The 26,521-nt window shown below is 45.6% G+C and overlaps 1 protein-coding gene across 1 annotated transcript; it reads left to right on the top strand.

Annotated features, from left to right (window-relative positions):
- The first annotated feature begins 6,721 nt into the window (after positions 1-6,721).
- Positions 6,722-24,012, top strand: SHISAL2A (shisa like 2A). Its single transcript, XM_046015023.1, has 3 exons — positions 6,722-7,122; positions 13,372-13,511; positions 23,751-24,012. Exons 1-3 carry the CDS (start codon positions 6,941-6,943, stop codon positions 24,002-24,004), a joined length of 576 nt encoding a protein of 191 aa, XP_045870979.1. The 5' UTR covers positions 6,722-6,940; the 3' UTR covers positions 24,005-24,012.
- Positions 24,013-26,521: the final 2,509 nt, after the last annotated feature.

Below are 26,521 nucleotides of genomic sequence, written 5' to 3'. Positions count from 1 at the left end.
TGCTTTGTGTTAGGATGGAGATTTGGCAGCTATAACAGGAACCCAAAGTAAACACATCCTCAAATAAAGTTAAAGTTTATTTCTAGCCTATGTAAAGGACCTTTAGCCAGGTTAATGGCTCTTCCATCCTCAGGATATTGCCTTCGCCTGCACAACCCAAGACAGCCGGCCACCTCAACCCTATTCCTTTTTTTAAAAAAGATTTTATGTATTTATGTTAAGTTGTGTTATGTTATGTGTTATGTTATGTTATGTTATGTTATGTTATGTTATGTTATGTTACTTATTGAGGGCGTGTGAGCAGGGATGGAGCAGAGAGAGAGGGAGAGAGAGAATCTCAAGCAGACTCTGTGCTGAGCACAGAACCTGACATGGGGCTCCATCCCAACACCCTGAGATGATGACCTGAGCTGACACCAGAGTTGGAGCTCATCACCAGGCACCCTCAACCCTATACTTTTAAGTAAGGGCACTATAGCACACCCTACAAGTCAGACGAACTTGACCAGATAGCCACTCAGACAAGGATGACTGAGAAGTAAAGTTTTTATTTGTATGGTAATGTGCCCAGATGAAAACTGGGAGTTTCATTAATGTAGAAGAAGGGGAGAACAAATAGCCCCGATAGTTGGGTTCAGAAAAAAAAAAAACAACCCACATCTTAACATCTTTCAAATCTCTCCCTGTTCCTTCCTGTTACCATTATCCTACTCAAGACTTATCATCCTTCTCGCTCATCAGCTTGGTTCCAGCTCCCTTCTCCAATCCATCCTTCACATCACAAGCTAAATGATGTTCCAAAAGCAAATCTGAGCATATCATCTCTCTGCTTCAGTGTGTCTTCCATCCCTATTCTTGGAGTAAAGGCTTAGTTCCTTAATCTGTCATTCCAAGTCCTTGTGCCTCATTTTCCTCCATTTCCTGCCATATTCTCTTTACTCCTTCCTCCCATTGCACAGGTAAAAAATATTCTCACTTTCCTTGATATTGATATTGACCTTATCCCTTTTTGAGTACAGGAAATGCTTGGCTCAGAGTGGGTGTTCAACTGACCTCATTGTTGTCATCTGTTATTTCTGAATGTCCCAAGGGCTATCTGAGCCCCTGCATCTGGTAGGCTTCTCCCATAGAAGGGGTGACCCATTTCAGTGAGATGGGAAAGACCGGTCAGAAGACCCCTTCCTCTAATCCCTTAGAATGGAAGTGCTCCACTCCGATCGCATGGCAGACTGAGCCCTGCTCATCATTCTCCAGCGGGAGAGCCAGCGCCACTGCTGTCTTTGGTACTAGTGAAGATTACACGGGGCATACGTCTATTAAACAATTATTTGTTGTTGGGGCACCTGGGTGGCTCAGTCGGTTAAGCATCTATCTGCCTTTGACTCAGGTCATGATCTCAGGGTCCTACAATCGAGCCCCAAGTCAGACTCCCTGTTCAGCGGGGAGCCTCCTTCTCCCTCTCCCTCTGCCATTCCCTCTCCTTTTGCACTCTCTCTCTCAAACAAATAAATTAAATCTTTTTAAAAAATTATTTGCTGGGGCACCTGGGTGGTTCAGTGGTTAAAGCCTCTGCCTTCAGCTCAGGTCATGATCTCAGGGTCCTGGGATCGAGCCCCACATCGGGCTCTCTGCTCGGCAGGGAGCCCGCTCCTCCCACCCCCGCCTGCCTCTCTGCCTACTTGTGATCTTTGTCTGTCAAATAAATAAATAAAATCTTAAAAAAATATATTTGCTATTTTCCCAAAATTCAATTTTAACTTGCCACCCTTATTTTATCTGGCAACATTTCCCTGGACTGAACACCATGCAGTAAGGTGTTGAGCTAATAGCCTCTTCTTAGAGGCTTTCAACTCCAAGAAACAAAGATTCTAACTCTTCCGATTTGCCTTGTTCCTCCCAATGAAAGCAGAAACTCTTCTCAGGATTTAAGTAGAAAAGCGGGGAAAAATAGTTAACAGGTTAATCAATATGATAAATGACAATATCCACTTACTAGCTGTGTAACCCTGGAACTATCCCTTAACCTCACAAAACCATCATCACTTCATCTAGCCAATAAAAGGAAATCAAGATGTTACCTAAAATCACCGGGCACTGTGCTAGATAACTTCTGTCTATGTGTTCTCTCACCTGGAATAATCAGACAAACTAATGTATAAGAAGGCACTCTGCAAGTGGAAATGGACTGTAACAAAAATGAAACCGTATTATCATCAGTGTAGTACTTGTCTGCAGCTGATTTCCTTTACTGACTCTTAGGGAAAGAAGCTTCCCAAGCATGGTCACATTGCAGAGGAAAGACATTGTCTAGAACTCTAGAGTATAGACAGGTGGTTTTTAATTATGGGTGATTTTGCTCGCCAGGGAATATTTGGCAATACCTGGGGACATTTTTTGTTGTCACAACTGGGGGATGGGTACTACCGGCATCTAGTGGGTAGAGGCCACAGAAGCTTCTATAATGCACAGGACTGTCTACCACAACAAAGAATTATCTCAAAACGTCAATAGATTGAGAAATCCTAGTCTAGAGTATTGCAAAGCAGGATTCACATCCCAGCTCTGCTGCTTAGCAGCTGGGTGACTCATAAACAAAGTACTTTACCTCGCTGGGCCTCAGTGTCTTCCTCTGGGACGGGGGGATATTAATGGCACTTAACTCATAAGCCTATTGGGATGATTCAATGCTAATACACCCACAAACCACTGCAGTGTCTGACACATAGTAAATATCCAGTAAATTATAGTTCTTCCTGTGGTTATTTAGGAATTACTGTTCCTGTTTAAAAGACAGGAAATAAAAGCTCAGAGAGGGGAAGAGACTTGCCCAAGATCAAGAGAAAAGGCAGTTCCAGTCCTAGGGTTGGCAAACCCTATCACTAAGAATCTTCTGTAAACAAATGCTGTGGTTTTCATATTACATTATAATAACAATATCTTGAAAATACTGTTTACACTCATTCACCACCTTGAAATTATAATAGCTAACAGACAAATCTCTAGATCTTTTTGTTTAATATTTAAGAAAGACATTCATGGGGCTCCTGGTTGGCTCAGTGAGTTAAAGCCTCTGCCTTTGGCTCAGGTTATGATCGCGGCGTCCTGGAATCCAGCCCCCCATCAGGCTCTCTGCTCAGCGGAGAGCCTGCTTCCCCCTCTCTCTCTACCTGCCTCTCTGCCTACTTGTGATCTCTGTCAGTCAAATAAATAAAATCTTTCCAAAAATTTTTTTAAAATTAAAAAAGAAAGGCATTCATAAAATAAATATATTTTTTAAAGATTTTATTTATTCATTTGACAGACTGAGAGAGAAAGAGAGAGAGAGAGCATAGCAGGGGGAGCAGCAGAGGGAGAGGGGTAATGTGGGACTTGATCCCAGGACTCTGGGATCATGACCTGAGCTGAAAGGAGACACTTAGGGGCACCTGGGCAGCTCAGTTGGTTAAATGTCTGACCTCAGCTCAGGTCATGATCTTAGGGTCCTGGGATCAAGCCTCACATTGGGCTCCCTGCTGATCAGGGAGGCTGCTTCTCCCTTTCCCTCTCCCTTTGCCCCTCCCCCTGCTTGTGCTCTCCCTGTCTCTCTCTCTCAAATAAATAAATAAAACCTTTAAAACATATATTTTGATAATGATTTTATATAACTGGTATTCTTGTTATCCTAAGTAATTTACGTTTTGTCGTTAAAAGTACTCTTCTGAATAGGGGTCCATAAGTCTTCATCAGACTGCCAAAGGAACCCTTGGCTAAGCGGACCTGAGTGCCAGTCCTGCCTGGACCAGCGACTGCTGTGTGACATTGGGTTTGTTATTTCTCAGGGACACAATCACCTGTGCTAGGCTCACTCCAGGAACAAGTTAATTCTTGGTTGGGAAAGGGCTCTGGAAACTGTTGGCAGCTTCACAATTTTCCCAAAAATCAGAGCAAGAGTGCTTTCTAACTCCCAGCTAAACCCTGTCTCTAGGAGACCTCTCTCCTTTCCACAGGATTTCCACTCCACCCCCTTTACTTTCCATCTGATAAATAAAGAGGCCAAAGTGCACCTTCGTTAGTGTACACGATCCAGCCTCCAGTTTGCAGAGATGCACAGCTCAGTAGAAAGGTTTTCTGGGGTACAAAAACAATTCCCTCCAATTTTCATATCTGACCTTATAGTGACCCTAGAGGACCTACCTCCTTGAAATTCTTCCTCTCTCCTTCAGACAGTGACCACTCTGCAGCAATGGTCCCTACCTTTCCCCTTTCACTGCTCTGTTCTATGATCATCTGTGTGAATCTCCCACCACCTGCGTGTTTCTCATGGGCAGACCCAGATTTGATCTCTCTCAGGGACTCCAGGGCTGAGCTCAAAAGCATGGCACACATTAGCATTAGAAGCTGGCCTAGATGAAGAAAGGTAACCTGAAGCACAGAGAAGTATCAGGGAATGGGGAGAGCTAAGCTTTGAGTGCAGAGTGCCTGATGCCCGTGTTTACCCCACACACCCAAAGCAAAGGATGGAGAAATGGGGGTGTCCCAGGCATCACAATAACTATTTCCTACTCCATTCCTGTAAAAAATTAGAAGAGCTAAAGATCTTGTCATCTTGAGCTAGCCCTTGCCCATCTGTCCAATGAGAGACTCAGTGTCTTTCAAACCGTTTTGACATGACTCAAAGTAAGAAATGCATTTTACATTGTGCTCTGGTCCATAATACATATGCACATACATGTGTTACTGAAATAAGCATATTATGAAAGAATACTTTGCTTTACTATCCCACAGTGCACTTTTTCTATTCCATTTAATTATTGTTTTTTATTTTACTTATTTTATTTTTTTAAGTAGGCACCACGCCCATTATGGAGCCCAGACTGGGGCTTGAACTCACGACCCTGAGATCAATACCTGAGTTAAGCTCAAAAGTCTGACACTTAACGGACTGAGCCACCCCGGTGTTACTAATGATTATTTTTTAAAACTACCTGTGACTCATTAACTGGTTACATGTCCCACAGGTCTTTTCAGTCCCAGTATCCTGTGACTAGCTGAATGGAACAACTAAAGCTCAGATAAAATGGGACAACTAGGGGCACCTGAGTGGCTCAGATGGTTAAGCATTTGCCTTTAGCTCAGGTCATGATCTCTGGCTCCTGGAATAGAGCCCTACCTTGGGCTCCTGGATTAGCCCAAGGTAATCCTCTCCCTCCTCTCCCTCCTGCTTGCACTCTCTCTCAAATGAATAAATAAAATCTTTTTAAAAAACTTTTTAAAAATGGGATAACTAAAGTTCAGGAGTCTCTAGTCTTGGATCAGTGTGACTGGGCCAAGCTGTGTACCTCTCAAAGCCTCAGTTTCTCCAGTTTACCCTGAGAGGACAGAGAGGAAATTTCTAAGGGCCATATATGGCCCTTTCAGACTGTTATCCCCTGATCCTAGTGAGAACACTGCTCTTGTCACCTGGAAATAATTTCTGAGAGTGGAGAGGTGTGCCAGCTTTGCTTTCTGGGGGGTGAGGCTCCATTTGGGACATCATGTAGCCTTCTTGTTATATGAGTTAACTGCTCAGGGAAGGAAAAGACAGTCAAGGAAGCCAGAGGCTGAAGACATTTAGAACTCTACTGGAGGGAGGCCTGACTGGATCAGTTGGTGGAGGGAATGACTCTTGATCTCAAGGTTGTGGGACTTCTGGGCGGCTCAGTCGGTTAAGCGTCTCCCTTCCTCTCAGGTCATGATCCCAGTGTGCTGGGGTCCAGCCCCCCCCTACACTGCCAGGAGTCCCCTGCTCTCCCCCCACCCCCCAGTCGGTGTGCCTGCCGCTGTCTTTCTTAAATAAACAAAATCTTTAAAAAAATAAATTCTTGGGGCGCCTGGGTGGCTCAGTCATGACCTGCCTTGGCTCAGGTCATGATCCCAGGATTGAGCCCCCCCCCGCCCCCCCCCCCCCCGCATCAGGCTTCCTGCTCAGTGGGGAGTCTGCATCTCCCTCTCCCACTCCCCCTGCTTCTTTCTGTTCCCTCTCTCACTATCTCTCTGTCAAATAAATAAATAAAATCTTTTTTAAAAATATAATAAAGTCTTTTTTAAAAAGTCCACTGGAAAAAGAGGCACAGGGAGAACCCCGGAAAGAACAAGGGCTTAGGTACTACACAGACCCAGGTTAAAATTCCACGGACTAAAGGACTGGGGGGAAATGACCTCTCTGGCGCTCAGCTCTCGTTTACAAAACGGGTTTAAAAATCCCTGGTCCTCTGGGTCGGTGTGGAGGTTAAGCGAAGTAGTGTACTAATCCTCCATACTGACCGAGCCGTGTGGTCGCTGCCTGGCCGCTGTGTCCCGCACTCGCCTGGACCTGCCCTGAGATGCGGGCGAGGAGCACAGCGCCCAGCAGCAGGAGGCTGCTGGAGAGCAGCTGTGGAATCCACGGCGGCGGCTTCGATTCCCGCCCTGCCACCTTGGACGTGTAGCCTAGTCGCTGTGTGCTCCCAGCACCCTCACGCATCCACTGAGAACGCAGTGAGGCGGGTGGGGGAGGCGCAGGCACCGACCCGCGCCCAGAAGGCTCCCCCGGGGCAGCTCCCTCCTCTCGGCGCCGCGGGTCGCCCTCCCCCCCGGTCCCCCCCGGCCCAGCGCTCGCGCTTTGGCGCCCGCTCTCCCCGGCAACCTCCCGCCGCTCTCCACTCCCACTGCTCCTCCGCCCTCCTCCCTTCTCTGTCTCTCTCCTCCTCCACATCCTCTCCCGCCGCGCTCGGTCCGCGTACCTAGTGGCCCTTCTCGGTCCTCAGGGACTCTAGGTCTCTAGCCGCTGCGTCTCCGCTCCTCTCGCTGCGTCTCTCTCTGTCTCGCTGCTTCTCTCTGCTTTTGTCTCTGTCTTTCTCTGGCTCAGTTTTGTCTCTGTCCGTTCCTCGCTTGCCCGGCCGTCTGGTGGCCTGAAGTGGCGACCGGCCTGGCGCGGGGCGCGATGAGTGGCGCTTGCACGAGCTACGTGAGCGCAGAGCAGGAGGTGGTGCGCGGCTTCAGCTGCCCGCGGCCGGGGGGCGAGGCGGCCGCCGTCTTCTGCTGCGGCTTCCGCGACCACAAGTACTGCTGCGACGACCCGCACAGCTTCTTCCCCTACGAGCACAGCTACATGTGGTGGCTCAGGTACCGGCCGTGGCCCCAACCCCAGCTCCAACCCCAAGCCAGTCTTAGCCCCTCGCTGCACCCTCAGCCCAGCGCGTGCTAAACCCTCAGTCCTCACCCAGGTGCCCACCCCAACATCAGCATCGACCGCGCCTGCCCTTTAGCCCTTCCGTTCCAATACTGACCTTCGCTCTCACCCTGTCACCAAGCCAGCTCCCTCTGTAACCCCTTCCCCCATCCTGACCTGAACCGTTATTAGGATCCAAACTTGAACCTCACCCTCAACTCCACCCTGGAGAAACTTGAGTCCATCTCTACTCCCAGTGTCATCCTCTGCCACCCTGAACCCAGCCCCAGATTACACACCAACCTCTCCCTGACACAACACTCCCATCTCCCACATTCACAGGAAATCCAAACTCTACCCTAATCGAAGAGCTCACCAGGGTGCCCATCCTAATATGAGCTTGACCTCATCCCTGACTTTACTCACTCCCCAGGCAATACTGATCACCAGCCCCAACCTCCCTGAGTCCTCCAGGCAACCTACCTCAGCTGTCCTGCCTACCCTGACTCCAAACATGGTCTAGCCTTACATCCAGACCTCAGCCCCAAGTCTTACTCCTGTCATGCTACACCCCAAGTCAGTTCCAGCCTAGCTGAGGCTCAACCCTTTCTTCCTCCTCATATTTAGTCATTCTTTCAGCTACCCCTTACCGAGCACTTAGCTGTGCCAGGCCAGGGGTGGGTCCTGGGGATGTACTCTACTCCCTAGCTAAAGCAAAGGACCAAGGGATCAGAGCTGCATGCAACATCATAAGGCCACAGCAGAAGCCAGCTCAGTAAAGATTAACAGAAATGTAATTTGGGTGAATCCCCACCCAAAGGACCTCAGTCAGTTTCCCTGCCTGTTCAGGGCCGGGGCTAGATAGGCCAGTGCTGACATTCCTGGAACCTTAAATGTGGTGCTGAGAGGGCAGTGGGTCTCAGTCTCTTTCAGTCTCCAGAGGCCTCACCCAGAAAATAGGACCCAAGCCTGAGCCTGCTCTGGGAAATAGGCATCAGCAAAAATGGAGTGGGCCAGCTCAGGAGACAGTGATTTTCCTGTTCCTGGAGGTTTGTGACCAGAGGCTGCATACCCTCTGGGTGGGAAAGGATACGGGCCACAGAAACCTCTCTGAGCTTGTCTTTACAGCTATCAGATGAAGAGTATGATAAAGGATTGCCCTGATTTCTGACTAGGATCAAAGAGACAAAGAGGTGAACTTGACAACTTGACATATGCCACTGACAATTACAGATAATCACTTTTTCTAGACTGTTCAACTATTTTCAGATAGCCAGGCTTTCCAATCCTGCATATTCAGCTACTCTCTGTAACTTGAGGAATTATATTAGTTTATTCTCTATTCAGTTACTTATTCATTCATTCCTTATAGCCTTTGCTTTGCGCCGGCTACTACTGTAGGCAATAGGGACACAAAAATTAATTACTCCCTCCCTCTGAGGAGGCCCACTATCCATTTAGAGAGAGGACATGCATCTAGAGTATAATAACGGAGTAGTTGCTGAAGACCCACTGTGTACTTAGCACTGAGCTGGGTGTGAATTACGGTAGCACTCACCTCCCTTTGAGGCATAGAGAGACAGTGTGGAACTCTGGGGCTGATTAGAACCCAGTCAGCCCAAACCGTGGCTCTGTCATTTAGTAGCTACTTGAATTCGGCCAAATTATCTCCAAGGGCTCTTTTTTCATCTTCAAAATGGCAATCATACTACCTGTCTTGTGGAATTGTACTGGTTAGGTGAAATAATATGTGTGCAAGTGACTAGTACATACTGTAGGCGCTCAGTAGAAGGGAGTTTCTTTCCCTCTTTCATAGGTGGGAAAGTGAAGCTTGGAGTATGAAAGTGAATAGTCTAAGATCTTCTAGCAATGTCTTGGTGGACTGAGATTTAAACACCAGCAAGGATGAACCAAGAGTTAGATGTACTCACACGTTCACAACGCTTCTGTCCATTTTACAGATGAGAAAACTTGAAAGCAGTTAAGGTACTCTCTGGTGAGGGCCTGGTGAGAGCAAGTGGCAGAGCTGGGATGAAAACTCAGGCCTCTCTGGCCCAAGTCTGGGCTTGTCCTATGGCACAATTGTCTAAACCTAGCCTGGCTCTCTCAGGAGCCCCTCTACTCAGATCGTTTGAAAGGACACTCAGTGACCCTCTGCTATCTTCTGGGCACTGTGCTGGCCTTTGGAGACACACACCCCCTCAGCACCTAGCCAGGATCCCCTCCCTCTTCTGACACCTCCTTCCCTCTAACACCCCTGTGGTACCCTCCTGTTGCTTTGGCCCACACATAATATGTGGAATGCTTTAGTGGCTCAGTGAGGTGGAGGGTTGAATGGGGTGACCTCTGAGGTCACATCACATGTCAGTGTGCTCCCATTCTGTGGCCTCAAGGGCAGTTGTGAGGTTTGGGCTGCAGGGCTGACTCTTCCTTGGCTTGGACATAACGTGGTTCATAAACATCACAGACAGTTGCAAAGTGGAGGAGAGGAACGGAGGGTCCCCAGGGCATCTAGGTAATCGGTGTACTCTAAACCCTGAAACAAGGCTTCTGGAGTGCTTCTCAGAGCCCCAACATGGCAGGGCAGAGATCTTGTTTTGCTCTCAACTCCATTTGGCCTTTTTCGTGAAAGTTGGTCCTTAAAAACATAAAAAAATCTCCAGGTAAACAACTTTTTCCGTGGATGGTGCTCTAGGAGGATTGCTCTCTAAAAGTGTGTCTCAGGAAGTGAAGACTCCCTGTGGAGAAGCAGTTGGTGCTATCACATGTCTGGTCCACTTTCCAAACACCCTCTATTAGTAGCTCTGTTTTTTACCAGGACGTGAGCCAAAAGGCAGCAGCCTTGCGCAGGGCAGAACCGGTTGTCGGCCGCTGTATATACAACACCTCGTCTCATCTTCAGGTACACCTGGTGAGACAGGAGCCTTTACAAATGAAGAAAACGAGATCAAGAGATGAAGGATTTTTCAGTTTATATATGACAGAACCCAAATTTGAACTTAGAACTGCCTGACTCAAAAGCCCTAACGGAGAAATGTTAGACCGCCTCTCCAGTTCTTTCCTAGGGGTCACAGTGTGTTATCTTGTCTCTCAGAGTTACGGCTTTGTGAACTCCTAGAAGGCTAGCAGCTCTTCAGTTTCTCAGCCAGGGCAGGAAACTAACTTCACTGAGAAGTGTGCTCGTCCCAGTGTTCTTTACAAGCTGGTGCGGTACAGAACTTACCGCCTCTCAAGGCAGTCCATTCACCTGGGGACAACTCCCATCATTTAAAGTTCATCTTCTGCCAAGCACAGATGTTTCCGCTTGGAGCCTCCTCTGTTGTTCCCAGCTCTGGTCTTTGGGGCCTGGTTCCTCAGTCCCCAGAGAGACCATCAGAGACAGCGCCGGCTCCCTGACTGCCTGCTAATCTGGGATATCTCCCGCCAGCTCTCTCACCCATTCCTCAAAGGACCTTATGTTTAGAGGGTCCTTTCCATCCTGCTGGCCACAGATGTCCCATGTAAAGTGTGGGGTCCCTATTGCAGCACAGGCCTTCCAGATAATAGCCTTATAAACAGTGAGCATATCTCGTAAGGGGAAATAATATTTCATTAAAGTACTTATAAGAACTAAAAGAGACTGCATGCTCAATATGGAACATGTGGAAAGGATAGGGGAATCATAGGAGATCTAGTGGCTTAGCTTGCGTTCCCCAAAAGACTTCAAAACAAGGATTTGAGGGTAAGTAGTTTGTATGGAAAGCCATCCTAGAAAACATGGGTAGAGGCTGGCAAAAGGAGGCAGGGAAGGGTAAGAGCAAACAATAGTGGGTTACCACTGAGGGTCAGTGGAGCTTATGCTGCCGAGCTCTGCCGGCCCTGTAGAAATTACACCCCAGAATCATCCCACCTGAGAGCCAGGAAACTGGGGATTCACGTACAATTGTGTCAATCATTGGGTGTGTGGTGATGGGAGAAGGGAGGCACTAATTTTCCTGCACTTCTGACCTGCCCAATGTCCATACGAGACTGTTCTGGGCCCAAAGAAAGCCCTCAAGCCAAGGGATACAGATGGTGGCATTTGAAACCCTGGCCAGAATATTCTACAATTACAAGACCCTATGGGACAAAGGCAGGACAAAGGCACTATAACCAGAGACAGCCTGTTAGCATTTTGGTATATTTCTATCCAACCTTACATATGTATACTTACGTATATGTTTATGTTTATTTAAGTTAGAGTTATGCCATATATTTAGTAATATGTTCTACTCTTTTCACTTAGCATTATCTCATCAGAACTTATCCTTGATCTTTTGTTTAATTTTATTTTTAAAAGATTTTTATTTATTTATTTATTTATTTATTTATTTATTTATTAGAGAGAGAGAGAGAGCACGCACAAGCAGGGGAAGCAGCAGGAAGAGGGAAAGTGAGAAGCAGGTTTCCCAATGAGCAAGGAGCCTGATGTGGGACTTGATCCCAGGACACTGGGATCATGACCCAAGTCAAAGGCAGATGCTTGAGCAACTGAGCCACCCAGGCATCCCTATCCTTGATCTTAAGTATTACTTGAAAACATGTTTTTAATGGCTCTATACTATTCCATTGCAGTGGTGTTCAATAATTTATTTAGCCATGGGAAGACAGATTTTCCAAAGCTCTAAGGTGATTCTGCTTAGTGGAACTTAACCATCAACTAGATGGAAAATAAGTCATCAGCTAGCTGGGACCAAAATCTGGCAGAAGCAGCAAGGGCAGGAGCCTGGGGTCAGGGAGAGGAGTGGCCAGAAAAGCTGGTAAAGAAGTCATATACAGGAAGGGCACGCAAACAAAGCCTTCTGCCGACCTATCCACTACTGTTGGGAGAACATCTCACAGTGCCTGACACACAGTAGGTGTTCAGTAATATTTACGAAATACTGCGTGCCAGGGCTTCTGCAAGAGGAGGACAAAGCTCATTATTTATGGTCTGATTCTTCCTTGAAGGAACCCATGAAGAATATGTTGAACACTTACTATGTGTCAAGAATATTGCATATATTAGTCATCCTCACTACCACCTGTGAAGTACTGTGTGTGTGTGTGTGTGTGTGTGTGTTTTAGATTTTGTTTATTTACTTAACAGAGAGAGCACACACAAGTAGGCGGAGCAGCAGAGGGAGAGGGAGAAGCAGACTCCCCACTGAGCAGGGAGCCCGATGTGGGGCTTGATCCTAAGACCCTGGGATCATGACCTGAGCCGAAGGCAGACTCTTAACTGACTGAGCCACCCAGGTACCTCTGTGAAATACTGTGTTTTGATCGTTTTCACTTTTCAGACAAAGAAGCTGAGGCTCAAAAGGTATAATAACTTCGTCAAGACCTTAGAGTGAGTTGTTACATACCTGGGTCCTAATCCAGAAAGGTTTGTTTCCCAAAGCCCTTTGTTCTTTCCGACCACACTGGGCTGCCTGACCCAGTGGGAAGTGCTAAAGCCCCTGAGAGAAGTGTTCTGGGTGGATTAGCCTGGCATAGGGGGAAAAGGGGAGAGAAAGATGGCCAAGGAAAGCATTATTGAGGAGGAGACATTTGAGATGGGCCTTCAAAGACAAGTAAAACTCTAACGTAGGGAGATGATGGGGACAAATCATGTGAAACAGTGACTCCCAAATGAGCCAGGAGGTAGTCGACTGGAGACCAGGTGACCAGGACCTGACTTGGGGCAAGGGTGACAAGATTGGAGGGTGAGGGAACAGCTGTGGGGAGGTCTTCTAAACACAGAGTCCACACTGGCATGATGACCCACTGGAGGGTGAGTCAGAAACTACCTTGAGGCTGGAAGAACAGCTGGTTTTTAGCTAAGGCCTGCTATGTGTCTTGATTTCTAAGAAACAGCATCGTGGGGAGGGCTGTTTAAGATCGTCTCCAGCTCCCTGGGTGGGGTGGGCGGGTATCAAGTTGAAGAAAGTGGGGAAGGAAGGAGAAGAGAAGAAAGGGGACACGTACTGAGTCCCAACTACGTGGTGGCGCTGACACAAGTCGTGTTACAGACGTGGTGAGTCCTGGGCGTATAGCTGACACTCTGTCTCATGCTTAGCCACAAACAGCCTGCTGTAAGTAGAGACAGAACAGAAGTTGAAGCCTGCTGGTGCCTGTAACACCAACAGCGCTTCATACGTTATCATAGGTTACCTCCTAAGTCCCTTGTCTACACTCGGCTCCCTCTGGTCTTCTCTCCCCAGCATTGGCACCCTTGTGGGTCTATCCATAGCAGCCGTGGTTCTCCTGGCCTTCCTTGTCACCGCCTGTGTGCTTTGTTACCTGTTCATCAGCTCTAAGCCCCACACAAAGTTGGACCCAGGCTTACACCTCCAGCCTCCAGGTAAGAAACAGACCTCATGATTTCCTTGTATTAAACAGGCTAGCACCCTTACAAAGGGGGGGATATTTAGATGACGTTTTGGAACCTTTGCCTCACGAGAGTTCCTAGAATATTGTGAAGCAGCAGCACAGTTTTTTTTAGGAGGTTCACGATCTGAACATTTACATCCCAAACTCCTCATGTGCTCAATGTGTATCAGAATAACTTGATATAGTCAACTCAGTGTTTATCAAAATAACCTGACATAGCTCAATGTGTTCAGTGTTTATCAGAATAACTTGATATAGTCAGTGTTGTATTTGTCACACAAAGATTAATCCATCTTGTGGATTTTCTCAGACACTGCTTTAAAATTCTAGCCTTAGGGAATGAAAACTGATTTTAATATATCCCAAACAAAACGGAATTAATAAGCAAAACTTGCTGCTCTCCAAACTTGGTTTGTTCAGAAATTAAATACAGTTTTGTGGGTTTTTTGGTTGTTTTTTTTTTTTTTTGATAATCTGAATTGCTGGACTACCCCTTCCTTCATTATTGGCATAGGCCTTCTAGAGCCTCAAAAGACCCCCCTGCCAAAAGTGTTGCTTTTTCATAAGTCTTTATTGCACACGCTTTTACAACTTCTGCAAGGTACTATGAAAAATACAAGTGCCTACTGGCAAATGATCTTTCTGTGTAGTTTGGTAGACAACACTCAAAATGAGTATTATCATCTCCATTTTACAGATGAGAAAATCAAGGCTAAGACAGATTAGATGACTTACTCAAAGTGTCACAACTAATAAATGGTAAGGCTAAAATTCAGCCGATGTTTTTCTGCCTTGAATCGTGCTCTTTCTTCTGCCTACCACACTGGGTCTATGCAGATATGAAATTAAGTACAAAATTGTTTAATACCAAATATAAGGATAATTTCAAAAAGGAGAGTAGATTTGGATGAGTGCTGAATTAGCAAAGGAGTTGGTTGGGTAAAAGGAGAAAAGGCATTCCAGGATAGGGTAAATAATGGGTAAAAACGTGTGGGCAGTTCTGAGTAAGGCCTATGCAGTGACTGGGTCGTTCATTCTGGGGCACCATATGAAAGAAGGCCAGGCAGGAATTTAAGCTAAGCAGAAGCAGAGCGGTGGCAATGATCAGGGCAGTAGAAAGGTGGGTAGTAGCTAAATTTCAGAGAATGACAGAGAGGGCCCTTTTAGTTGCAAAAGATTAGTTTTCCAGCTCGACATCAACTTATGCAACAAGCAGCAGCAAAAAGAACCCTTCTCAGATCCCAGTGACAATAAATAATCCTACTGTTGCTGAGCGTTGAAAAGCAGGAGGGATGGCTTTTGAGGGCAGGAGGATTCTTCTGGCTCCCCTTGTAGTCAGAAACCTGGGAGGCTGGCAGGAAAACCGGAAGAAAACCTGAGTAGAGATCCAGACAGCCCAGGGAGACCACAGACAGCCCAGGCTTCAACTTTTATAGAGAAAAATCATAGAAGTTAATGAAAGGCATCAAAGAACCTATCTCATGAGATACGGCATGTATGTGGACAGATGGCTCGATGTCACAGACCTGTCACTTCCAAATTAATCTATAAATAAAATTCCCAAGAAAACATTTCATGGAATTTGTCAAATTGGTTCTAAAATGTATCTAGAAGAGTAAAAGTGCAAAACAATTTTGGAAAAGAAAAAGAGGAGGGACTTGCCCTATTAGGTAAGAGACATTTAAAAAGTTTGAAGAATTGTCCACTTGATTTTGGCACAGCAGTTGACAGAATTGGGCATTGCTATGGTCCTCAACGGGGAGCACATTACCAACCAACCCCCCCACCCCAGGGACATTTGGCGATGTCTGGAGACATTTTTGTTTGTCGCAACTGGGGAAGGTATCTCTTGGTAGAGGCCAGGGATACTGTTAAATCTGCTACAATACAGAGAACAATGATCCACAACAATGAATTATCCAACCCAAAATGTAAACAGTGTCAATGCTGAAAAACCCTAGAATAAAAAGAGAGTCTAGAAACAGATTAATTAAAATATAGGAATTTGAGGGACGTCTGGGTGGCTCAGTGGGTTAGGCTGTTGCCTTTGGCTCAGATCATGATCCTAGAGTCCTGGGATTGAGTCCCACATCTGGCTCCTTGCTCAGCGGGGGCCTCTGCCTGGCACTCTGCCTGCTTGTGTGCATGCTCTCTCTCTCTGGCAAATAAATAAATAACATCTTTAAAAAAATTAAAAAATATATATATAGGAATTTGAATAAAACATTTGACTTTTTTAAATAAGGGGGAAATTGGCAAATTTGCCTTCAGCAAATCCAAATAGTCATGAAATAAAAATAAGACAGGGACGCCTGGGTAGCTCAGTCAGTTAAGCATCCAACTCTTGATTTCAGCTCAGGTCATGATCTCAGGGTCATGGGATGAGCCTGAGTGGGCCTCAGCGCTCAGTGGGGAGCCTACTTAAGATTCTCTCTCTCTTCTTCTGCCCCTCTCCACCCACTCATTCTCTCTCTCCCCCACTCTCTCAAAAAAAAAAAAAAAAAAGAAAAAAAAGATACAAAGACATCATACATAACATTACAAAACAAGTGATGGACTACAAAGGTTTTATAAACATAAAGATAAATACACACATATAGACAATCCTCATTCACAGAGTTGATATTTGGAAATTCATTTACTTGCTAAAATTTATCTGTAAACTTCAAAGCAATAATTGCAGTGCTTTTGAGGTCATTTGTGGTGTGGACATGTGCAGAGCAGCAAAAAATTTGAGTTGCCCTATCACACACATTCTCAGCTGATGTTAAACAAGTCTACATTCTGCCTTCTTGTTTTCAGCTCTCCTACTGTAAACAAGGGTCTATTTAGTGCCATGTTTTCTGCATTTGTGTGATTCTTGTTAACTTCACTGTTTAAAGTGTCCCCCAAATGTAGTGCTGATGTATTCTCTATTACTCCTAAGCGTAAGAAGGCTGTGATGTGCCCTGTGCAGAAAATACATGTGTTAGATAAACTTGGTTCAGGCAGGAGTTATAGTGCTGTTGGTCATGGTTCAATGTGTTTTTTTTGTTTTTCGTTTTGTTTTGTTTTTTTTTTAGTTTTTATTTATTTATTTGACAGAGAGAGATCACAAGTAGGCAGAGAGGCAGGCAGAGAGAAAGGAGGGGAAGCAGGCTCCCTGCTGAGCAGAGATCCCGATGTGGGGCTCGATCCCAGGACCCTGGGATCATGACCTGAGCTGAAGGCAGAGGTTTTAACCCACTGAGCCACCCAGGCGCCCCGGTCATGGTTCAATGTTAATGAATCAATAATATATATTAAATAATGTGTCTTCAAGCAAAACAAATTTATGCATTGGACAGTTGACAAAACTGTTGTGACCAAAGACCCACAGGAACTTAACCTTGTATTTTCCATAGGAGCAATGATTCAGCATTCGTTAATTCAGTGTTTGTGGTGACTTTATAGAATACAACTACTGTGAATAATGAGAATCAACTATATATAAAATAGAGATGAGACGGACATCCAGAATATATAGGCACATCTTTAAACAAATGAAGAAAATGTAATGTACATAAAAAGAAACACAAATGCTCAATACACACAAAAAGATGCTACTCAACCTTACTAATAATAAGAAGAATGCGGGGTACCTGGGTGGCTTAGTCGGTTAAGTGTCTGACTCTTGATTTCTGTTCAGGTCGTGATCTCGGGGTTATGAGATTGAGCCTTGTGTTGGGTATGGAGCCTGCTTAAGATTCTCTCCTCCTGGGGCACCTGGGTGGCTCAGTGGGTTAAAGCTTCTGCCTTCGGCTCAGTTCATGATCCCAGGGCCCTGGGATCAAGCCCCGCATCGGGCTCTCTGCTCAGCAGGGAGCCTACTTCCCCCTCTCTCCCTCTCTGCCTGCCTGTCTGCCTACTTGTGATCTCTGTCTGTCAAATAAATAAATAAAATCTTTAAAAAAAAAAGATTCTCTCCTCCTTAAAAAAAAAAAAAAAAAAGATTTTCTCCTCCTTCAGCTTCCCAAACCCAATTAAGAAAGAAAGAAGAATGCAATTTAAGAATGTTGTAATTTAAAAAAAATTTTAAAGACATATTTATTTTAGAGGTGCCTGGGTGGCTCAGTGGGTTAAAGCCTCTGCCTTCGGCTCAGGTCATGATCCCAGGGTCCTGGGATCGAGCCCCACATTGGGCTCTCTGCTCCGCAGGGAGCCTGCTTCCTCCCCTCTCTCTCTGCCTGCTTCTCTGCCTACATATGATCTCTTTCTCTGTCAAATAAATAAATAAAATCTTTATAAAAAAGATATATTTATTTTATAGAGAGAGAGAGAGGAAGATTTATTTATTTGGGAGAGATTGAGAGAGACAGAGTATGTGCACAGATGGGGAGAGACAGAGAGAGAGGGAGAGAGACAGTCCTCTAGCAGAGTCCCTGTTGGGTGCTGAGGGCCACTCAGCTGGCTTCATCTCACAACTCAGAGACCATGACCTGAATTGGACGCAAGAATTGGACGCTTAACCGACAGAGCCACCCAGGCACCTCAATTATATAACTTTTTTAAACAATTACATTGGCAGGGTGCCTGGCTGGCTCAATCAGAGGAGCATGAAACTCTTGATCTTGGGGTCGTGAGTTCAAGTCCCACATTGGGGTAGAGATTACTAAAATAAATAAATAAGCTTTATTTGTTTATTTATTTTTAAGACTTTATTTATTTATTTGACAGAGAGAGACACAGTGAGAGAGGGAACATAATCGGGGAGTTGGGGGAGAGGGAGAAGCAGGCTTCCTGCTGAGCAGGGAGCCTGATGCAGGGCTCGATCCCAGGAGCCTGGGATCAAGACCTGAGCTGAAGGCAGACGCTTAATGACTGAGCCACCCAGGCGCCCCAATAAATAAACTTAAAAAAAAATTACATTGGCAAAAGTCCCAAACTTGGTCATATTAATAAAGAGAAATTTGACTGTGAGGAATTGATACTGTCGTATGCTACTGGTAAGAGTATAAATTGGTACGACCACTTTGTGGACCAACTTGGTAGTATCTATTTAAACTAAAAATATCTATATCATAGACTCCATAATTCCACTTCTAATTATCTGCCTTAGAGAAATAGTTGCACTAGGAGAGGACTTGTACAGTTAGATCCATGATAGTTTATCATATTAGAGACAAACTAAATGTCCCTCAGGAGAGGAATAATGAAATATGATATCACAGTTAAAAGGAATGAACTAATTCTAAATAGACTATCTCATTTGCTCTTCACAGTAACTGGGCGGAATATAGATCTTATTAGTATGCATTTTACAAGTGAGGATTTTACAGACAGGAACCCAAAGTCACCTAGTGAGCGAGTGACAGAGTCATGTCAGCCTCCCCCCCACTTTGTCTCCTTATCCCTATGCTGTGAAAGGAAAGTCCTCACTGCGTACCAGACACTGAAACTTTACATGCACTATCTCATTTTCCCAACTATCCCAGTGCAGGAGATATTATCGCCCCCCGTTTCACAGATGTAAAATCCAGATGTTGGGAGTTTAGCTGACTTGCCCAAGGGTTTACAGCTTGTAAATCGTGGAACTGGAATTCTAATACATGTGTTTTCATGTCTCCAAAGTCCTATTCTTTCTCTGTCACCAGGTGAGTTCTGTGGGGTGCTCCTGCTTGTGTCCTCCTTCCCTCCCCTCTCCCCGTTTTGTCCCCCGAAAGCCTTTCTGACTCAAAGGAAATACAGTTCATGCCTTGACCCTGTGAATGAAAACCACCCTCCTATTTTTCGTTGATGAGCCACCAGCTGGATAATTCAGTTTCCAGGGTTTGAGACAGCTTGTATTCTTGCTCTTTGCTTCTTATTTTTAAGATGGAAAATGCATTTCTGACCTTTTACTAAGTGATGGCTTTCATCTCTCTCTGCCTTTTGCCCAAACTCAGCTTAGTTCCTCTCCTTCATGAAGTGCTGTGCTCTCCTTCCTCTGAACTCCCAGCATCTACCAGAAGCCTCCTGTCCCTCCTGCATCTCAGACAGTTTACAGGCCCACTATCTTACATTCAGAAGAATTTTTACCTTTACAAAAGTGTCTCATTTCTGTCTCCCTCTCAGTAGGACATATGCAGAGATCATTAGCCCCATTGCACAGCAAAGGAAACGGAGGGTTAGCCAAGGGAATTGAATTAGCCAAGTCGCACAGCTACTGAGCCTGTGTTGCTGAGGAGTCAACCCTGATCTCCCAGATTCTAAAGCCTACAATCATTGCACTGTATCTTGGGACCATGATACCTGACTGTGGGAACAAGGGCAGTGTGGGAAGTACCTTAACAAAAACAGAGTGGAAATGGACCACAGTTTCTGAAAATAGGCTCCTCCTGCTGCCCAGGCATTCTGTAATGTCCCATCACTCCCACCACAACCCCATCCCCCAAACTGAGGATGCACAAAGACCATAACTTTCTTACTCTGGCACTCTGGTACCTTGTGAGGAACTAGCTTGATCAGAAGGATGACCGAGTTCCTACTGTTGTGCTAGGCACTATACTTTCTATACCTTATCCCCTTTAAACTACTCAACTACTCTGCCAAGTGGAGATTATCAACTCTATTTTGCAGATGAGGTGAATGAGGTAAGTGTAGAGGTGATATTCCAACTTAGACACATTTAATAAGAGACCAAAAAATGGGGGGATTGATAGACAAGGGTTCAGTTCTCCCTCTAAAAGGTGTTAGTGGGAGATCCCTAATCGGCCCTTCTCACCATCCATCAGCTTGGTGTTTTCATTAAGTTAAACATACACTTACTCTATGTATTAGATACCAATGGCTACTGTAACAAATTTCCACAAACTTGGTGGCTTAAATAACAGAAATGCATTGTCTCACATTTCTGGGGGCCAGAAATACAAAATCTGTCTCACTGGGTTGAAATCAAAGGCTCCACGGTAGAATAAGTTCCTCGCCTTGTCCAGTTTCTGGTGACTGCCAGCATCCCTCTGCTTGGAGCTGTATCACTGCAATCCCTGCGTGTGTCTTTACATCACTGTGTGTGGGTCCATCTCCGTCTGCCTTTCTCTTACAGAGGCAGTTTTGATGGCATTTAGGATCCACCCAGATAATTCAGGATAAGCTCCTTATCTCAGAATCCTTAATTTGAGGCGTCTGGGTTGCTCAGTTGGTTAAGAGTCTGCCTTTGGCTCAGGTCATGGTCTCGGGGTCCTGTTTCAAGCCCTGTGTTGGACTCTCTGCTCGGTGGGGACCCTGCTTCTCCCTCTCTCTCTGTAGCTCCCCTGGCTTGCACTCTCCCCCAACTCTCTGTCAAATAGGTAAATAATCTTTAAGGGGGGAAAAAAAACACTGTAATGTAATCACATCTGGCAAATTTTACCATATAAAGTAACATTCACAGATTCCAGAGATTGGGACCTAATATCCAGGGGTTACCATTCAGCCCACTACACTATACAAATCAGCAATTACACTCCTACGTATTTAACCTAGAGACATGAAAATGTACATCTGCACAAAACCTAAACATGAATGTTCATAGCAGCTTTATTTGCAATTGACAAAAACTGGAAACAACCCAAAAGTCCTTCAATGAGCAGATGGTACAACCATACAATGGAATATATGCAGCCATAAAAAGGAGTGCACTGTTGATACACACAACAACTTAAGTGGATTTCAAGGACATTTTAAAGAGTGAAAAAAGCCGATCTTAAAAGGTTGTATACCATATAGTTCCATTTATATCACATTTCTGGTATGACAAAATTATAGTAATAGAGAATAGTTTAGTAGTTACCAAGAGTTAGATTTAGAAGGAGGGTTCGAGTATAAAGAGGAAGCATGAGGAAGTTTCTTTGTGGTGATGGAAGACTTTATCCTGATTGTGGCCGTGATTATATAAGTCTATATATGTGATAAACTTTGATAGTACACCACAAAAAGAGTACATATAAAAACTGGTAGAAATTGAACAGGATTTGTAGTTTAGTTAATCATATCGTATCAATGTCAGTCTCCTAGTTTTGAAGTTATTCTATGGTTAAGATGTTATCATTGGGGAAAGCTGGGTGAAGGGTAAGTGTACTGTTTTTTGTTTGTTTGTTTGTTTGTTTTTTTACATCTTATGAGTCTTCAATTCTTTAAGAACAGAGAGTTCAAAACAAAACAAACAACAAAAATGGAAATTTATTGGCTCTGTGGGTGAGAAGTCTAAAAGTAAGGTGGGCTTTATGCATGGTTGAAATAGAAGTTCACTATGTTGTCAGGCTTGTGGCTCCATTCTCTAAGATTCTTTCAGCTCTACCCTCTTTTTTTTTGTTTGTTTGTTTTTGTTTTTGTTTTGTTCATTTGACAGAGAGAAATCACAACTAGGCAGAGAGGCAGGCAGAGAGAGGAGGAAGCAGGCCCCCCACGGAGCAGAGAGCCTGATGTGGGGCTCCATCCCAGGACTCTGGGATCATGACCCCAGCCGAAGGCAGAGGCTTTAACCCACTGAGCCACCCAGGCGCCCCTACCCTCCTTTTGAGTTGGCTTACTCCTCAGGTTGACTTTTCTTATGGTAGAAAGTTGTCTATCAATAGTCCCTGGGGCCACCAGCTTTTTGTTTCCCTGTAGCCAGGAGAAGAAAGAGGGAACTGTCTCTTCCTTCAAAGGTGCAGGGAGCTGAGCTCTACTCTGATTGGACCATTCAGGTCATGTGTCCACCCCTAAACCAATCATTGTCCTCAGGGAGATGCTATGCACCCATTACCGAGCCATGTGGCAAAGGAATGGGATTATCTGATTGGCTCAGATCAACCAGGCCCCACACCTAGAGTTGGGATGGGACTAATACCACCCAAATATAATTGCTATTACCAGATGGGAAGAGGTGGAGTGAATGTTAGGTAGCCAACTCCAATGTCCAATATAACTTCCTTCTTAAAATTCACTCTTCCCCTAGTTTCAAAGTTCTCATTCTTCCTGGGAATCCCCCCACCCCCCCGCCCATCAATGGAGTTTTCTAGACAGAGAAGGTAAAAAATGTCATTCCAGGCAGAAGAAACAGCATAAGCAAAAAATCAGAGATGTAAAGGAATGGAGCTCTTTAGGGTACAATGAAAACCTTGGTGTCGCAAACACAGAGTTCTTAAGAGTGATAGTAATGAAGCCAAAGAGAAGGGATAGGCCCAGTATGTGAAGAGCCTTGAATGCTGCCCCAAAGATAACAGGTAATAAGACATTGAAGGCTTTTGAGAAAGAACAGTACATGGACTCACTTGACTTTAAAGAGTTCTCTCTGGCTACAAAGTGGAGGGTAGACTGAAGGAGACCCAACTAGAGGCTGTTCCAATGGTCTGGGAGGAAAGAGATGAAAAGCTTGATCGAGGGGGGGTGGTGGCCATGAAGATGTAGAGAAATGGGTGAATATGGAAGATGGTAATTGGTGAAGTCAGAGGGACTTGGTGACTCACATTTCTGGCTTGAACAATTGATATGCTTTTTTGTTTTTTACGATTTTATTTTAAAGTAATTTCTATATCCAACATGGGGCTCGAACCCACAACCCTGAGATCAGGAGTGTCATGCTCCACCAGCTGAGCCAGCCAGGTATCCCTGAACACTTGATACACATTTGTGTAAGAATGCTCAATTGTGTCAAATGCTCCTGACAAGTCAAGGGAGGTAAGGATTTGTAAGTGACTGTGGGATTTAGTGATAAAACATTTTGAGGTATGTTGGGAGCAGAAACCAAATAAATTTTGGCAGAATAAGTAATTAATGGGAAGTGGGGAATACTAATGTCAAGTGAGCCTCCTTTCAAGCTCGTATACAAGAGGAGGAGAGGATAAATCAGCAGCGTGTCATGGAATCTATTCTTAAAGAAGAAATTATGTATGTTTTAAATTTTTCCAGCACATCTCTGCATGCTAGCTGTGTAGTCAGCCTGTATCCTCATCTATAAAATGAGTTTTTAATAGTACCTACCTCATGGGTTTATGGTCAAGGTCAAGTCTTCATTTTTTCCTAACAATTGTTTATTGTTTGTCTCCCCCACTAGACTTTAAGTTCATTAGAAACACTGACAGCTCCTAGTGAATGATGTAGTATGTTGTTAATAAATATTTGTTAAGCGAATGATGCATATAATACTGAGCACAGTCCTGCCCAAGGTGAGCACTCAGGAAAGTTGGCCAGGGTGAGTTTGACCATGGGGGAAGGTCTGTAAGAGGAACGCCTTCTGCTTGCTCTTTTCCAGACCCCAAGGAGGAAGCGCCCCCTGGCTGCCAAGGTGGAAACGCAGGCAATTCAATGGAGGTGCCAGGAGTGAGCATTCTCCGGCAGAATCACCCCTTCCTGAACCCACCGCTAGACTACAATGAGGAGCAGGCCGTGGACCCCAAACGCCTGCTCCAGCACTGCTTCATGGCCACAGTGACTGCCAGTGACATCCCAGGCAGCCCTCAGGAGGCCCCTGTCCCAAATCTAGACCCATGTGGACCAACGCCATAAACATCCAATAAATGTCTCTACACCATCCTTTTCTGGAGCCTCTTTTCCATGAAAGATGCGGGTAGGGATGATCAAAGGGACTTGGGAGACTGATGGGATAAATGAGTCCCAGCAACCCCACCCAGGCCCTGCTTTGGACCCTGTTATACTGCTCTGCCTCGCCTCCTGTGGGTCAAAGAGAGTTTAGACATGAGCCCTGGGGAAATGGTCAGTAACAACTCCAGGTGGTCAGGGGGAAGCCTGGAGCTATGGAGGCTTCGCTCGCCTAAAGGAGGGAGTCAGAGAACTCTGACTTGGTCTTCCTGTTACAGAGCAGGTATATTTAGGATCCCCCAGGAAGATGGCTGGGACCCAGAGGCAGGTGACTCCTAGATCTCCTGCAGCTCTGTCACAAGGCACAGAATGAGGAGTGTAGAGTTGGGGGTTAAATTACTTAGTCTAAGCAAAGTACTTAGAACAGTGTTGGCACATGAAAAGCACAATGTGTTAGCTATCATCATCATCATTATTATTGTTATTATTATTAGTTTACTGTTAAGGAATCTTAGGGCAGGAGGGCTGACTGCCCCCCCTCTCCTGCCTATTCTCTTCATCTTAACTTTGGCAGTTGCTTTAGGCTTTGCCTTGGGAGTGCAAGGCAAGGATTGGAGAGAATCAGTGGACGCTGAAAGCAGCTCTCAACATTTCTGACAGTGATATGACCTGCTGCTGGATTTGGCGACCGTGAAATGGCCACTCTTAGATATTTGGGCATGGGGCCTGAGCTAGCCAAGGGCAAATGGTAGGGTGACAAGGCAGGGGGTGAGTCACCTGCAGAAGTGGTCTAGGCTGGAAGTTAAGAGAACTTGGTTTTGGTCTTCATTTGTTGTTTTGTGTGTGTGTGTGTGTGTGTGTGTGTGTGTGTGTGTGTGCATATATGTGTCTTTTATTTTTAGCATTCTGAAGCCAGCACCTTGTCCGCTTATGGTACATCCAGCAGTGTCTACTCTGTGCCAGGACTCACACAGATTACCAGAAACAACAGGGAATCAGCCACAGCTGCTGCCCTCAAGGGGATCCCACGGAGGGCAAGGAGAGCACAGGAAAGGGAAGTGGGCCCAGTGGTGGCCCCTCATGCAGTCTGAGCGAGGAATGAGTGTTGTCTGAGCTGAATCATCAAAGATGAGTCAGTTTCCAGGTGAGACAAGGTCAGAAGCCATTATGTTCAGAGTACAACTTGTTCTAAAACAGAGAGAGAGCCTAGCGCAGCTCAGGAACTGCAAGTTATCTGTTGGGGAGAGAGCTTAGGGTACTTTGGTGTGTGCATGCGTGTGTGTGTGTGTGTGTGTGTGCGTGCACGCGACAGACAAGAGGTTTAGTCACTGATGTTCTGCATGACCTTGCACAGGACAGATCCTGTCTCTCTTCTTTGTATCCCCATCAGTTAATTTCAATTTTCCTCCAAACTTCCTATTAGGAGCCTTCCAGGAGGTTTCAAGGAAGAATCCAATACAGCCTGTGTCCTTAGGCTACTCATGGACTGATGGGGGGACACAGTCTGTAAATTCTAAAAACTCAATTGATCATCAGTGGCCTAAAGCAGTCGTTTTCAAACTTTAGACTGCATCGGAATCAGATGGAGGACTTGTTAAAACACGGATTGCTGGGCCCACCTCTCTCCCACCATGGAATGTCTACATCTGTAGGCCTGGAGTAATTCCCCACAATTTTAACTAGTTCCAGGTGATGCTGATGCAGCTGGTCTGGGCCAGCTTTTTGAGCATGACTGGGCAGGAAAAACAAAGAGGACTCAGCTGGAGAGATTAAGAGGCAAACTTATACTGAGGACGTTCTGTGAAGGCCTAGTAGAACTTCCCAGCAGGAGGCTGTGAAGATGGGGTGGGAGAGGGGAAAACAAACTGTGTGTTTTGCTGACCTATACATCCCAGGCCCCATAAAGCTCTTCCCATCCCCCATGTTTCAGGTTCTCCCATTTGAATTCAGTCAGTCCTCAGAGCTGGCTCTCACTAGGGTTGGCTTCTCTAAGACTGGTGTCAGAAGGCAATTGCCCACCCCGTGCAGTGGGAGCCCCCTTCCCTAGGGCGGTGGAGCACGAAGGAAACTGGGTGGGCTGACTCAGACAAAAATAGTCTGCGCTCACCGCTGCTCCCAAGCACACATCGACCGGCAATTATCTCTTGTAAATTGCTTTCCTGCTTACTGTTCAGAACATGTGAGTGTGCCTGCCTGCCTGCCTGAGAACAAACACTCGGAAAGAGCAGGATGGAGGTGGCCAGCCAGGAGTGGACTCCAGATGGAGGGAAGCCCAAGTCTGAATCTTCAGCCAAGAATTAGGGAACTGTTGAATCTCAGACGTTGAAAATATCAGAACCTTGAACTTGCCCTTGTAACATTCCCACCACTTGGTTTTCCAGCCTCTCAAACATTCTCATTTGTTTCTTCCTTCAACATTGACTGGCAGTGATTCTCTGTCAGGATCTGGGCTAAATGAGGTCCCAGTCCCTGTTCCTAAAGGGG

The sequence above is a fragment of the Meles meles genome, chromosome 1, assembly GCF_922984935.1.
Source record: "Meles meles chromosome 1, mMelMel3.1 paternal haplotype, whole genome shotgun sequence".
Lineage (NCBI taxonomy): Eukaryota > Metazoa > Chordata > Mammalia > Carnivora > Mustelidae > Meles > Meles meles.
Note: the sequence above shows the minus strand (reverse complement) of the source record. Positions and strands in the feature narration are given on the sequence as shown.